Raw genomic sequence first — 13,118 nt, 5'->3', positions numbered from 1 at the left:
AGCTCCCACCCTCCTTTCACAGCGCCCACCCCTGCTGCCAGCACCCTGCCGTGGGGACCTAACACACTTGCCTTAGTAAGTCTTAATGCAGTACCACTTCTAAGGCAAGTGCCCATGGTCTGGAACTGAAGTTTCCTTTGACTCTGGTTATTTGTTTGAAGCACAAAAATCAGACATGGATGAAAATAGATTTGTGGTGTCTTCTGTATGATGGTAGCCAGGAGTCTCAGCTCTTAAAGTTTGGCTGCATGTGTAAGAGATTTGGTTATGGTGGAGTAAGCATTCATCTTTGTATTCTCAGCCCGTGCTGGTATCTGGTGTCCATAAGAAGTTGAAGTCTGAGCTTTGGAAACCAGAAGCTTTCAGCCTGGAATTTGGAGATCAAGATGTAGATTTGGTGAACTGCAGGAACTGTGCCATAATTTCAGACGTGAAAGTGCGTGACTTCTGGGATGGCTTTGAGATAATATCTAGTAAGTAATACCTATGGCTGACTAGTTTAACTGAGCAGTCTGTCTTGCTACATTCAACTCCTCCTTTTCCACCTATTCTCTCAAAAAAAAAAAAAAAAAAGTCAGAATAGCTGTCGGTCTCATCCAAAGAAGCCATTGCTCTGTAGATGTAGCGCACCCTAGAGAAGACTTTATTGGTGAAGATTAGGGCAGGGCTGCCTAAGAAAACTCCATCTGTACTACAGTGTGTTGATGTGTTGTTACTTTCATGTGTCAAAAGATGATCCATTTAATGGGAAACTACTTTTTTAACTTTCCTCAGTGAAATTAATCATCAGTTACCATTAAGACAGTAAGTGATTTGACTACCCTTACTCTCCTTCCAACCTCAACATTTGTTGTAAAGCTAAAGGGAACCTGCAGAACTAAAACAGACTGAGGCTTTTGATCCTAAAACTCAGACTTGTTGGAATACATCGACTAAGTAAACTTGACATTGCAAATTACTTTTATAATATATCATCTGCGAGTACAAGTACACGTTAAAATATATTCTGAATAGCAATGCTGTCTGTATACCTCGTGTGATAACACATCACTTGAGTTCTTTGAGAAAACCTTCTGTCAAGTGTGGACATGGAAGCCAGCCAGTTAAAATTTCTGGGGATGTAACTGGTCAGATTAAAGGGCTGCTGAAAAGCAGAGTGTTCTGTTTTAGATTGTGTATACCTAGATCAGAGTGGTCTTACAGATGTTAGAGTTGTAATGGTTCATTGCAATGTTGCTGATTTTTAGCGTTGCATGTAAAACGTTTTCTGTATTCATTGCTATGTGTGCATAGCAGAAATGGTGAGCTGTGGGATGACTTAATGGAGTGTTTGTTCAACAGCAAACAAAATTGTAGACTTGTAAACCCAAGTATATTACCTTCCCTGGTGATTTTCCAATCAAAGAGCTCCCAACTTTTGACATGTTTCTATATGGCTCCAAGGAACTGTTAAATTTCATACTGTTTCTGTCATTACTCAGAAATAAATGGCCTAGAAGGATATAACAGTGAAGTCTTTCTGTGTATTAGCAGTAACTGGGAAACTTCACAAACTCTTTGCTTTTGTGCTAGGGTCATTCATGAAAATAGTAAATTTGTATGGGTCAAGTTATCTTTGAGAAATGTTATTTGTAGTTTGTCTCCAGACAGATATGCTCCTTTCAGCAACATCAGCTGCGGCCTTTCTTTTAGACAGTGCCTTTGCCACACATTATATGAGAAGTGTTAGTGATCCAGGGTGGAAAACTGATCATTTTTGCTAGTTCATTTTAAATATATTTTATTTAGTGTTTTTCAGCCATGTGCAATCCCCAGTTTAGAAGAGTGTTATTTGCTACTAGTCCAGAGATTTCACACACTAACTCACAGGAAAATTGTTTGCAAATCTCAAATATGTGGCTGGTGCCTACCCCCATCCCCCAGCTCACATTAAGTTGTAGAAGAGATGTGGAACAGCCACTGAATTTGGAGGTGGTAATGAGATAATCCTTTAATTATTCTATGTGATACTTTAGTTAATTTTCATGTTGTGCTGTTTACTTTTTATATCTTTGCATTCTAAGTGGACTTTTGGCAGGTCTAACTTTTTGTTTTGATGGTTCTTAGACCTGCTTTTCTTTGCCGATCACATGTTTTCTGGGTTTTGTCCAGTTTTGTGTAATTTGTCAAATCCGTATGGTTTCGTCAAGGTAGCTCTTCAGTCTGTCCTTTCTGAAAAGCCTTCCTACAAGTTTCTTCTTGTTTGGAACAAAGATCCTTGATGAGTTCAAAATCTTGAATCTGGGAAGTTCTGAAATGTCTTTAAATTCAAGTATTTGAGCTTTTTAGTTCACTTGCCTCTCTAAAATCTGTAGCTCATCAAAATTTGTTCGTTTTTTTTTTTTTTTTTTAAATCAGTCGCTTTGGTTTACATATCTGCAGTCCTTAATTTTTTAAATTTCAATAAAATCATTTTTTTATATTGCAAACAACAGCTGTCTTCTATAACGTATTATTATATGTAGCAGAGATGTGATTCATAGGTCTCCAAGCCCTAGTTTCTTAGATGTGCTTTTTCTTTCGGTGCTGTCGGCAGCTCTGCTAGGTCTGGGTAAGATCAGTTGCTTTTTGTTTGGCTGACAATCCTTGGTAAGGTAGGAGGTGGTGAAGGATGTTACTTTCTGGGGAAAAAGGGGTGTGAAGGTGTCAGACTGTAGTACCTCCTGTTTTCCAGCCGATGGCTTCATGTAGAGTTATGAAGGATCTGGTGGAAGGGTGAACTTTGTTTCTCTCTAAATGTTATGCTGAGTCTTCTAAGCTGCTGGACATGCTGCTTCCAGGTATACTCTCAGCCATCGTAACGCCCGAGGCACAGCAGCGGTTGGTGTGGTCTGCGCTGTCATATCGTACATCCACTGTTGCGTACGTAACATCATCTTTCTGTGCCACCAGTTTCTCTGTTAACAGTCAGGACTCGCGTACAACTCTTGAAGTGAAGAATAAATGTTTGAATTTGGCACCCTGCCAGTTGCCTCTGGCAAAGAAGAGTGTAAAAAACTAAAGGCTGTCTTCCTCAGTAACCACTTGCCATTTAGCTTTTTTGAGTGTGGTGTACCATGTTTTCTTGCTTTATACTGAGATTAGGGTTGATTTCAGAGCATGAACCAATAACTTTAATTTTATAGAAGCACCACTCCTTTTGAAATGAAAGATAAAACTTTAGATTTTGGTAAAAGTGGTAAGGCAGAATGCTGTGGAAAGGCTTGTTTTCAGAGTTGGATAAAAACTATTCTAAAACTTAGCAGCTGTGCAACATCTGTCAAACTTCTGCTATAGGTGATGATATATATATATATGTATACACGTAATTCTTAACCCATTGTTTGGTCATATTATGGTAATGCTTGGAAGACCAAAGAAAAAGCAGGATTCATTTTGCTGTGCAATGTAAGAGGTCTTGGTACAAGAGACTTACAGCTTAAACAAGGTAATGGGCTGTGGCAGAAAGATATTACATGAAGAAATCTTAATTTGTTTCTTGCAGAACGGCTCAGATCAGAAGATGGTCAGCCAATGGTACTAAAGTTAAAGGACTGGCCTCCAGGGGAGGACTTTAGAGATATGATGCCTACAAGGTAAGTAAACCTTAGTATCAATGCCTGCAGGACTGCTGTAGGCACTACAGAAGGACAACATGCCTTTGTTCTCTTTCTGCTCTCTAGGTTTGAGGACTTGATGGAAAATCTTCCTCTTCCTGAATATACCAAGAGGGATGGCAGACTGAATTTGGCTTCTAGGCTGCCCAGCTACTTTGTCCGTCCTGACTTGGGTCCCAAAATGTACAATGCCTATGGTATGTGATCATAGTTCCGCAGATGTTGATTTCTGTGACATTTTATTATACTTAGGGCCTATGCAAGGCTGTGGCATTAATAAAAATTCAGTGCTTGCCATAGAGCACACTGTCATTGTTTTTTTTAATTGGTCCTGCGATCTATTCCTATGCTAGTCTTCTCTCTCAGATGTGCCCTTTTTTGCCTTGTGGCTTCCAAGAGATGTACATATGATAAGTTTGCAAACAATTATTTAATACATATAACAAGCATAATACTGATACAGGGTTCAAGGAGAAGTTAATACCTTTGAGACCATTTGGTACATTTGAGAGGAAAATTAGCCAGCTTCTGGGTACTCCAATCTGTGTTCATGTATTGGACCAGAGTTGTAATTTTCTTCATCCATGTCGAGCAACACAGACCACAGACAACATGCAAGACAAAACTGTCACCATGTTCAGCTACCTGAACTGGATATTTTGTCCTCTTAAGACTGTAATTATATAGTAGGTAAATAGCATACACACGGAAGAAGCCTTTTTCTGAGCACATACCCTGCATGGGGCTGTGAAGCATTAACCTTTCACATGATTGTCAGTGTAGTGGAGTGAGGAGGATATATGATTAATGCATATCGTATCAACTTGAATTATTTCAGTTCCTGAGTGTACTGATTTTGAGGTCTTGGTCAAAAGCAGGTTTTGGAGACTTCTAATTTAAAGCTAATGATTGTTAAAGTTCCAGGATACTTTATACTTTGATTTGGAAGTACTTACTTTTGCAACTTCAGAGTAAGATAAATAGCATTTAAAGTAGTTGCTCTTTGTATATACTGAAAAATGTCAGGTGACACTGATAAGGAAAAAGTTGCAGCCATCTCGCAAAGCAAGTATGTGGAAGAAAACTTACCCTAACATAACTTCTGTAGTTCTCTTTGAATGTTTGAGACAGGTGTGCAGGGTTTTAAGGTTTTACATTCCGATTATCGATGTACTTACAGTAACAACTCGCCTGAGGACATGAAAGATTTTCATTGTTTTGATTTTTTTAAAAAAAATGTTTTAGCTCAGTAACCAACTGTGGATTAGACTTAAGCTGTAAACCAACATATTGCAGTTCTGATAAAGTGTTTGTGGGGTTATTTTGGGTTTTTTAGCAGTATGACATCATAAATTAGAGTTAAATAAACAGAGGGGTTTGTGAACTTAGGCAATTTGAGTTTTTTCTGTATTTAATGAGGTTCAGTGTTTTAGTTTATGTATTACTTGACATGTAAGTTGAGTGAAGAAGGCCGTACACCTAAGAGGTTATAATACAATCCAGCAAAATAAATAAATAAATATATATTTTTAAAAAAATGAGAACAGCAAGAATCTGTGATGGCTAATTTGTCTGTGTATTGCTAGTTGCTAACAATGGAAGGAATTGATTAATTTAGTTGAATTTATCTTCAATGTCAAAGTTTTCTTTTCCTTTGTATCAGAGTTTGTGCAGGGAGTGTTGACAGTATTTTTTTAGCATAGAAAGCAACCCTCTACTATTTGATCCTGCTTAGATGTATGCGTCTTGGCCCAAAGAGAGAAAATATTAGTCTTTGTTTACTTTCAAGTTAAAGAAAAGAATTAGCTAGATCTGTCTTCAAAAACAGTTTTGTATCTTTTTGCTCTTGGCTGCTTTACAGAAAAATTAAAGGGTGAACCTAGACATAAAAACAGTAGTTCTGTGTATGGTGAATAAGAGTAACTTTTCCAGTGTATTAAATGTATTTTGATTGTAAATATATGGGGCTTTTTTCTGAGTATGTGGTGGAAAAAAGTTCTCAATAGTGAGGTAAAGTCTTTCATGTGCTTAGCATTTTAAAGCATTGAGATAGAAAAATCGTGACTGAAGCTTGATTCTTAAAGTGATACTTGGTTACCTAAATAAAAGGACTGTTTACAGAAGTTAACCGTGAAGAAACGTTGTTCCCTTCAATGGGTTTCCTATGTAAAGGACCCTTAAATACTGACCTGTTTTTGTACATGAAAACCTGAACTGTTTGACATAAGACTTGCCGTTGATGTTGTATTTCTCAGCATACCCTGTGTGACTCAGACCACTAGCAAATAATGAAGGAAAGAATGACAAATTATATCCTGCTGCATCTGGCAGAGCACAGTTTTGGGGCGGAGGTTGTTAATTATCGACCTCAAGTAAGGGCCCTTACCTGTCTTTTGTGAATTTCTCCGGCCTGCCTTTTGCACCTATACACTGTGTTTATCCATGGTTGTGTTTCATTGTGCTTTCTTAAAGTTCACGTTACAAACTGTCTAAATTAGCTGCTGTTTGTGGTCTGTTATGATAGGTACCATACAGTGAGTTGAGTTCCTGTCCCCAGAAGCTTATATTTTAAATAGAAAAGAGATAAATACAATGGTGATCCTAAAACATAACCAGTAGTCTTGTGGTCATACGTCAGTGTTTGCTGATACAAAGATTTTTTAATATTTTAATTTTTTTTCCCATGTTACTTGCTAGACGAGGTGGTAAAGCAAAAATAGAAAGAGAGAGAGTGCTATTGAAGGGTCAGAGGAAGAGAGAAGAATGTATTATATGGGAAGGTGAAAGAATTAAGCAGCAAATGTTTGAAACCTCTTTCTCCATTACTCATAGCCACTTGAGAGGGGTAAGATCATCCAGTGTATAAAGTTATAAGCATTTGAAAGTCTGCAGGTGTTTTTCCTTACTCGATTGTAATCTGAATTGTTAATGATGAGTTGGACAATGACTGCTGTGAATTCAGCTGATCACGTGGATTTTACAGCTGAGTATGAGAAAATAATGAACTGCTGGAGGCTCACACTTGTAACAGTCCAATGACTTGCTACACACAGTGTGATGCTGATGCCACTTAGAGCAGTTGAGATTTCTCTTGTACCTCCAAGCGGAGGAAAACCATGCCAAGGAATGCCCACTAACTTTGTATTATGAAAGCCGAGTTCCCTACTACAGACTGTATAAATGACCCTCAGAGAGACAAAATTGTAAAGTACAAGTTCAGGATTTTTTTTTTTAATGCTTGTTTTGTCATTACTTGGGTGAACTATATTTGTTACTTCTATTTCCTGTAAAATAAAAATACTAGTTGTCAGTAAACTTTTTACTTACACCACACATGACATGAACATAGCTACTTCAGCTGCCTTTTGACATTGGTTTCTGCTGTCATTGCTGTGTAAAGTTAGCATTCTAGAAGGATCTTTCAGGCAGATTATTTCTATAAGAGCTTGAATAGAATTTTATTTTATTTTACACTCTATTATAGGCTTAATTACTGCAGAAGACAGACGAGTTGGTACCACAAACCTGCACTTGGATGTGTCTGATGCTGTTAACGTCATGGTGTATGTTGGGATTCCCATTGGGGAAGGCACCCATGATGATGGTAATGTTTGAGGAAAGCTGTTTTCTGTCCATTAAAAATTGTGTGTGTGAGAAAGAAGTACCTTTTACTGTTTAAGGTAGTTATATCTGTGAGATATAACCCAAATATAGAAGGCAGTTTGCGATGTCTGCAGCACACATTTAAAAGTGCAGTAATGCTTCATTGGTTCCCAGCTGTGGAAGCAGCAGTGTTTTGCTAGAAATTGGGTATCTCCCTGAAGAAAGGAAGAGAAAGGGGGATAAGCTACTCTTTCTTCTCTTTCTCTTTGAATAATCATAGTTAGTTCAGTTTGAATTAACGACTGAGCTTTGTGATTAGTTGTCAATTCACACATTTCCTGAATTTTGTTAACATGAATCTTGATCTGTTTAGAAAGGTTACTGTACGATGCAGCAGTTGCAGTAGCAGTGTGACTGGATTTAGCAGCTCAAAATGCTCCTTGCTCTTCTGTATGCCAAAAACCAGAAGCTTTGTGGTCATGTCACTTTTATTTGGCTTCCTCTTTCAGAAGTTCTGAAAACAATTGATGAGGGAGACGCTGACGATGTAACAAAGCAGCGAATCCACGAAGGACGAGAGAAACCTGGAGCATTGTGGCACATCTATGCTGCCAAGGATGCTGAAAAGATACGGGAACTTCTCCGGAAGGTACGTTGGTTACAAAGGAGACTTGAGCCTACAGCGTTCCTTGACTAGCTTGCTTACAGCAGCCAAATGATACAAATTGCTATCAACATCAAGTCCGTAGGTATTCTAATGCTGTCTTTGAGGACATTGTTATTATGTGCCCAGGTTTTCAGCCTGGTCTAGAATCTTCATGATAATGCCCATGTCACTAATTAACACCTAAATGAGCTTAGTGAAAGTAATGTCCCACCTTGAAATTGTTTGTTATGTTTTTTGGTACAGAGCTTTATGTGAGCCAGCAATATCAAGGCATTGTGTCATGGTTTCCCCCCCACCCCATATCTTGTCCCTAGGTTGGAGAAGAACAAGGCCAAGAAAATCCCCCAGATCATGACCCCATTCATGACCAAAGTTGGTACTTGGACCAGACCTTACGTAAGCGACTCTATGATGAGTATGGTGTACAAGGCTGGGCAATAGTGCAGTTCCTTGGAGATGCTGTGTTCATTCCTGCAGGTGCTCCCCATCAGGTAAGTATGCTACCTCCAGCCCATGTTGACAAATAGAGTTGAACTTGAGGCACAACAGAACTGCACCTTCAGAATAACTGTTAGTTAATATTGCTGACTTAAGTTCCTTTTTCTACCTATGCAGTTCTTACAAAAACTATTTGAAGTGGATCTTAGTCATTATGATAATAATACCTGAATGATCTGTACAGTACTGTGATGGAATTAAGAAAAAAAAAAAAATTAGGGCGAATGGTGGGAAAGCACTTCTGGGTAGTGAAATTTCAGTCAAGGGAACAGAATTACAAAAAAAGCATGGAGAACAGTAGAGAACGTGCTTTAGGGAACACTAGTGTATGTGGGAGAATAGGGAACAACACGGGAGATGTCATGTATTTTGTTCTGGTTTTAACATTAGACACAATTCTGTGTGGGATCAAATAGGCTTCGTTTCCTGTTTCCGATAAGTAAATGTGGAAGAACCTAACATACATGGTAGGGGGTCTGGGTTTGGGGATTTTTTTGGGGGTGGGGAGCAGGGGTTTGTATGGGTCACTCAATCTTTATGTATCTGTTATTTAATATGTGTTTTTTCAGGTCCATAATTTGTACAGCTGCATTAAAGTTGCAGAAGATTTTGTGTCTCCAGAGCATGTGAAGCACTGCTTCCGTCTGACCCAGGAGTTCAGGCACCTGTCTAATACTCATACAAACCACGAAGATAAACTGCAGGTAACTGTTTCATGACAGTAGTCACTAACTATATCCTGTGTTTTGCCAGTTTTGTTCAGTACTATATGTGTGGCTAATTAATTAAGAAAAAAATAACAACTTTCCACAACTTTGGAGGTTCTAATTTGATAAGTATTTAAAAAGAATGAATGCACCTATGTCTACAGTATTATGTAAACAAAAAGTAGTAATAAACTTCTGGATTTCCAGAGAACTGTCCCCGTACTGGGCTAGTGCATGTGTTGGTATTAGTAAGTTTTTAAATGGCTGAATCCTGAATGACTGTGAAGCGTAGCAGAGGGGGGAACCTATTAAAAAGAAAAACGCAGTGCTTTGTTTTGAAGGATATGTTTATTTGGCCAAGGACACTTACCTTTGTTTGTTTATTGCCTAAAGGAAAACTGTTCTGAAAGTGAAGGCTTGCTTATTTAAATCAGGGATATGGTTTAGTGGTGGACTTGGCAGTGCTAGCTTTATTTTTGAATTTAAAGGTCTTTTCCAACCTAAATGATTCTATGATTCTAAATTAGTCCCAAACAGAAAAATTAAATGTGTTTTGGTTTGAAGAAATGTGACTCCTTAAACTAATGATTATGCACAGAACACATCATGCACTGAGATAGTACATTGTGCATAAGACTGAGTTCTGCAGAGAACACCGTAGCAGACCTTTTCTGATTTCACCTATGTATGCTTCTGAAGAGTTAGTATCTGTTTAGTTTGCAGAATTTGTTGTTAGCATTTTTGTGTATTAGTAACCTCATGCATGTAAAATGAAGGAGGGTTGGGGGTCTGCAGAATGGCTATTCTTGCAAAATTGAGGACGCGATATATAGCCATTCTCCAGGATGTCACCCAAGAAGGTCAGAACTTATGTTAATTCTCTCAAACATTTAGGTGAAAAATTGCTATCAATTTCTATATGGATTTGCATGGGATTTTAAAGGAAAGCATAAGCAGAATCAACTCTCATTGTGGTGATCCAGCTTCTGACACTGTACTTCTTCAGCTGTAGTGGTTCAGATGTAGAAGTGCTTCTGTAAATGAATAGGCTGCAAATGAATAATGCTTATTATTATTTTAAAAAAACAAGTAATGGATGGCAAATTGGAACCCAATACTCCTGTGAAAAGGAATACTGGTTGTTATTTGTGCCTCAGCTAAAACTTTACCATTTTTCTTTGTCATTCTTCGTGTCTATTTTAATAGTATTTTTACATAAACATTTGTCTCTGTATTTTAAAATATATATATATATAAATACACAGACAATAACTGTCACGTGAATGATATAAAAGACAGATCATATGCACATCAGGAAAAAAGACGGTGCTTGGCCGTCAGTTGAGCCAGTGCAGTTTAGCTACTTAGAGGTGAAACTGTTCCGTTCAATACCTTGAAAGTGAATTAAAATAAACTTAGATCAGAAAAATCAGAAACAAGATAGAGCTTTCATTTTTAAATAGCTAAGCGTGGAACAGATTAGTGGATTTTTCATCTCTGATCTTGCCTTTCTGGAAGATGCACAAATTAGAAGAATTTCTAGCCTCCATACAAAGGCAGCAGGATGATCTGTTGCATCATCTTAATTTACATGCGTTAAATCATATTATTTTCTTGCTCCTTTTGGAGCAATCTGTAAGTGACTTGGATCACAAGGACTTTTTCAAAATAAACTCATATGCTTGACTTCATAGTATACCTCCTCCTGGCTCTCATGAAAGAGAGACTTATAAATAACGTAAGTAAATATATGCTGTATGACCAGAAAATGAATTAATAAGTCATTTCAGGTGTCTAAAATATTTGTCATCTAACAGTGACAGTTAAAATTTGTGCTGTTGGTATCCTGAAGCATTCTTAGTATGTACTTTGTGTGTACTTGCCAACTATTACAAGTTCATTTGTTGAAGTCGATTGCATAGGTATGTAAGCCTTTCCTGGTTAGTCTGTAGAAGTTGATTATTTTTTTTTCCTGTTACAGGTGAAGAACATTATCTACCATGCAGTGAAAGATGCTGTTGGCACACTGAAAGCTCATGAATCCAAACTAGCTAGATCGTAGGAACTGCTAATTCCAAATGCCCTGTGAAGTAAGCCTTTTGCTCACAGTATATCCAGGGACTGCACACGACTGCCTCTGCAGGAGCAGAGGCTTCTCACTAAGAGCTGGTGTGGTCAGTATTGCACACACTCTTCAGCCACTGTTTTCTATGCTGCCTCAACACTGAAGGTCTAATGGAAGGTTGCACTGTTACATGCAGAATTCCAGATTCTAACAAAAGGTGCCATGTCCCTTTCCTGTGGCCTTTTGCAAATTCTAAGAACACGGAAACCACTTGGTGTTCCTGCATATTATGATTAGAAATGGTATAAAGAGTGTGGATGGTTTTTTTTCCTCATGCCTAGTTAGTCTCCACAAAGTTAGAAGGAATGTGCTGGAGGTGGTTTGTCCTACTGCAGACTTAGTTGATAGCTGCTGAAGGAGTGTGACCAACAGTAGCCCAACTGCAGAAATTTAAGCAAACTTTCCATGTGAGATACAGGCCAAGGAAAAGAATAAAGCTATTCTCTGCACTCCCCTTCTTGTAGCCGTTTCTCTATACACTGTAGAGTTGCAGAAATAAAGGGAGAACCCACTTTTTTTTCCCCAGGAGACTCCAGAAATAGGAGGGTTGTGTATTTAGTGAAAAACTAGGTTTGTAGTGAAACAGTTAATATTTCATGAAAGTAGATATTTTTAGTATTTTTGAAGTACCACAATTGTTCCTGGATTTTCAAGGAAAGGCGCATTACATTTAGTCTTCCTTTCAATAAAATCAAGAAGTGATTTTTAGAAAGCAGTCCAAAATAGCACAAGAACAGCCAAAGGAGAGTGAATAGAAATTGACACCCCACCTCCCTTGCCCATATTCCTCACCCATCTTTCCCCCTTCTCCCTGTGCCACCCTACTTCCTCAGAATGAGAAGTTAAAAGGAGTATGAACTCTGATCTCGTGTGGAGATGTTGTACATCTTTCCCTGCGCTGGTGACTGCAGGCAATAGTTCACCTAAAGCCAGTGCTAGCTGAAAACATCTATCCTTTCCAAAGTGAAGGAAAAGTTAACTTTCAGTGTCAAGTTTGTCCAGAACTATTTTAAGTAAAATGTTCCTGCTTGATAGAACTGTATTCAGAATTTACTAATGTCAGCATTGATGCAATGGATTTCATTGTCCGGGTACATGGGGAAATGTATCTACCTTATATCCAGCTGTACTGTAGAGCCACCTGCAGGCCTGTTAATATGTTCACGGTTATTTCATTTTTTAAAAAATAAAAGTCATTTACTGTAACAGACTGGGCAGTTTCCTTCAGACTGATCCTCCAGCCTTGAATTTCTTCCAGCTTCTGCCTCTGGTAGCATAGGCTGTTAATTTCTTGCCCTGTGTCCGACCAGGTGCCCTGGGTGTTTTCCACCTGGCGTCCCACGTAGGTGCTGGGACCACGCCAAGCTACCTGCAGGTTCTTGATTCCCAGAGATAGTTTGGGTAGAGAATCTCTCATCATATACACAACATCCCTTGTGCTGTGCTCCCCACCTCTCACTATCTTCCCAACAGGTTGGGGGTCAGAGCTGCCACCTCCACTGGAGGTACGGATGGGCTGGCAAAGGTTCTCTGGTTTCCGACCTTGGAGGCTGTGGTGGCAGCAGGAGTTGGGTTCACTGGCACAGGGCACGCTGGCAGTTTCTCAGGCTGGTTACTGGGTGCACATAGTTCACTCCTGGGCTTTTGCTGTCTTCATACCCTTGCAGCTTTCCTGTGAATATGGGCTAATTCAGTCTGCAACAGATGAAAAGGATTATCCCAGACCCACGAACCATTCAACTTCACCATATTCCTACTGCACAGAATTTCCTGTGCACTTTTGTTGTATTCTGTGCATACAGCCCGTTCTGAATGGTTAATTATAGCTGAGATGTTTCCCTCCCTCATTTTTGTGTGTATCAGCAATTAGAATTAGGCAAAGA

General features: G+C 38.8%; 1 protein-coding gene across 1 annotated transcript; it reads left to right on the top strand.

The window, feature by feature from the left end:
* Positions 1-301: 301 nt before the first annotated feature.
* Positions 302-12,441, top strand: LOC104460645 (lysine-specific demethylase 3B-like; the record flags this gene model as incomplete). The annotated part of the gene is made up of 8 exons (XM_010080927.1): positions 302-473; positions 3,524-3,614; positions 3,702-3,832; positions 7,120-7,239; positions 7,748-7,887; positions 8,220-8,396; positions 8,973-9,107; positions 11,092-12,441. Coding segments are annotated over 8 exons (1,047 nt in total), but the record flags the coding sequence as incomplete, so codon positions are not given.
* Between the last annotated feature and the right edge of the window lie 677 nt (positions 12,442-13,118).

The sequence above is a fragment of the Pterocles gutturalis genome, unplaced genomic scaffold (assembly GCF_000699245.1).
Source record: "Pterocles gutturalis isolate BGI_N339 unplaced genomic scaffold, ASM69924v1 Scaffold50649, whole genome shotgun sequence".
Taxonomy (NCBI): Eukaryota; Metazoa; Chordata; class Aves; order Pterocliformes; family Pteroclidae; genus Pterocles; species Pterocles gutturalis.
The sequence above is the reverse complement of the archived record's forward strand: the minus strand, read 5'-3'. Positions and strand labels throughout refer to the sequence as shown.